General features: G+C 61.2%; 1 protein-coding gene across 1 annotated transcript in view; it reads left to right on the forward strand.

Annotated features, from left to right (window-relative positions):
* The first annotated feature begins 1,457 nt into the window (after positions 1-1,457).
* The window catches only part of RBM28 (RNA binding motif protein 28), a 10,202-nt gene continuing 9,042 nt past the window's right edge, over positions 1,458-2,617 (forward strand). The window contains exons 1-2 of the mRNA XM_025215431.1: positions 1,458-1,466; positions 2,418-2,594. Of these exons, the coding sequence (XP_025071216.1) occupies positions 1,458-1,466; positions 2,418-2,594 (186 nt within the window). The remainder of the gene's footprint in view (positions 1,467-2,417; positions 2,595-2,617) is intronic.

Genomic DNA, 2,617 nt, shown 5'->3' on the forward strand with positions numbered 1-2,617 from the left:
TGACGGGGAAGTGCGTGGAGGGGAGATGCTAAAATAAAGTGCATTGAACCAAGGACAGGGCGTGGGGCAGATGGATGCATGTGGGGTCCTGGGCAGGAAGCCCGGATGCCGGGGTTCTCGCCTTGCTCTGGCAGGGGAGTGAGGGCTGGGGGGTAGAGGGGGGTCCTGGCAGCTTTCTGTACACACAGACACATGCAAGCTCAGATCTGGCACGTAGGTGTATACATACACACATGGCCAGATGAGACCCACCCACACACACACAGGCAGAGATCACCCTCACTCACACACATATATACACCCCCCCCCACTTTGCAACCCCCAGCTTACGCTCACACACCCAGAGCCAACACAACAGCTCCAGATCAGCCCCCCGACTCTCCCCCTCCAACTTCCACCTCCCTCCTACAGCTGCCAGCGAAAGCCCTTGGTTTTATTTTTACTGCCAATCTTCACACTCTTTTACTGACAGAGAAATGTTTTTACTGACATCATCACTAAAAAAACCCTCTGGGGCCAGCAGCCCTGAGTGCATGCAGCACCGGTTGTACACTGTGCGGGCCCCCAACCCTGGCTCCCCTACTCACCCCACACCCTGACACCTGTGACTGCACCCCACATCCTACTGCACCCCCCCTCCCCCCACCCAGCCTCACTCCCACTGCCCCTGCTCTCCCTGTCTTGGTAGAGGCCCTGCTATGGCCTCTCCCCATCCCAGCCAGCAGCTCCATCCGGGTGGCACCACCCCCTTCCCTGCACCAGGGGGCAGCTGTTATAGGCAGAGGCTCAGCAGCAGCACATGGCTGGGGAAGCACAAGGGATCTCCAGTGAGTGCAAAGCCCTAACCAAAACCTTTCCAGTTTTTACAAATGGGTGTTACAGGGTGGTTCTTTATGGCATGTCCATACATGAATGGCTGGAGGGTAATCCTGCCCTACAGGGCAGTCAAGAAGTCCACATAAGGCATCTGGGAGCAGGATCTAATGTGCAGGTGAGCTGGGTAAGAGGAGCCCAGGGAGGTGTGTCAGTTCAGAAAGCCCCAGCCTGAAGCAGAGGAGCTGGGGTGGGGGCAGGGGGAGTGGGAGGGCAGAGCACATGCCCCAGCTCACGCACGCGTGCTGGGGGTGGGTTTGGCCAGGTGGGGGGTGGAATGAATCCTCCTGGCTGGGCCTGGAGCGGCGGCATACAAGGAGCCCAGCTTGCTGGATCCCTGGTGCCCCCAGACAGGTGCTCCCTCCCCTCCAGATGCACTGGGCTGAATAACCGTGGCAGGAGCCAGCCTGGTGACCCCCCCCGACATGGATTCGGGCTCGTTCCCTGCCAGCCACAACCCCCTGCCCCGGAAAGGGCCCTGCCTGCCGCCCCCTGCAGTGGTCCCTGAACCCCGCCAGCCACGGGCAGGGGGGCTAGGGTGTTGAAAAGCGGGGGGCAGACGGTGTGGCATCATCACATCGAACATGAGACACGTTTGTCTCCAGCTAGCGAGAAACTAGAAACTTTCCCAATATGCTCCGGCGGGGTTGCGTTGGCTTAGGACCAAAGCAAAAGCAAACGGGGCTTCATCGGGATGTCCACCGCGTTGCTACATCAACGATCCAGCTCAAAACCCGAAGGAAAAGAGGAAAAAGGGACGTCGCTTCGTCAGCCGGCCTGTGGTCTTCACCGTTAAACAGACGTCTCTCGTGGGCGTTCATAAAGCAACCTCGCGGTTTCTTGAGTGCCTTGGCAGCGCTTCCAATACCGCGTTGTCGTTTACACGCCCGCGTTCACGTGGCCGCGCCAGAGCCAGACGGAGCCGGCAGGGTCGAGGTGAAGAAGAGACGGTGGCCCGGGGAGGCGAACGGACAGCCACATCGCCGAAGAAAGGATCGTTTCAATAGCGGAGCAGCAATACCATCCACAAAGGACAGATAGTTAACACCCGTGGGGTGGAGAGATTAGCAGGAATCAAGTAGATCATAGGAAGGTCCTTGCCTTCCTCTGTAGCGGGGGCACGGCCTTGGCTTAGGGTCTCTGGACACTATGTTTGCACCCTTTAGGGCGGCAGGATGCGGCCCCCCCTGCATCCAGGGGGCAGGGTGGGGGCTGTGTCAGAGGTGACTGTGTTGTGCGGCTCCGAGGTTGCACACGGGTTTGTCTGGGTTGCTTTGGACGGGGCTGATCCTGGATGGATGTGACCCCGCACCTCCCTGCCGCCCCACTGCGGCGGGTGGACGCTGCCCAGGGCAAGGGGCACCAGGAGGGCGCTAAGACCCAGGGGGCAATAGAGGGGTTTCCCGGAACCTTTTCGCCCACGCGGCGTTTCCGGCCGGACGCATTTCGGCGACGGACGCGGGGAAGATGGCGGCGTTTCCGGCCGGACCCATTTGGGTGTAGGACGCGGCAAGATGGTGGCGTTTCCTGCCGAACCTATTTAGACACAGAACGCCAAAGATGGCGGCGTTTCCGGTCGGACCCGTTTGGCCGACGGACGCGGGCGAGGGGGGCGTTTCCGGTCGGACCCGTTTGGCGCACGGACGCGGCAAGATGGCGGCGCCCAGCGGCCCGCACATGCGCTGAGCCGGATCGGGACCATGAGCGGGCGGACGCTGCTGGTGCGGGGGGTGGCCCCCCCCGG

This window comes from Alligator sinensis, unplaced genomic scaffold (genome assembly GCF_000455745.1).
Source record: "Alligator sinensis unplaced genomic scaffold, ASM45574v1 scaffold1083_1, whole genome shotgun sequence".
Classification (NCBI taxonomy): Eukaryota; Metazoa; Chordata; order Crocodylia; family Alligatoridae; genus Alligator; species Alligator sinensis.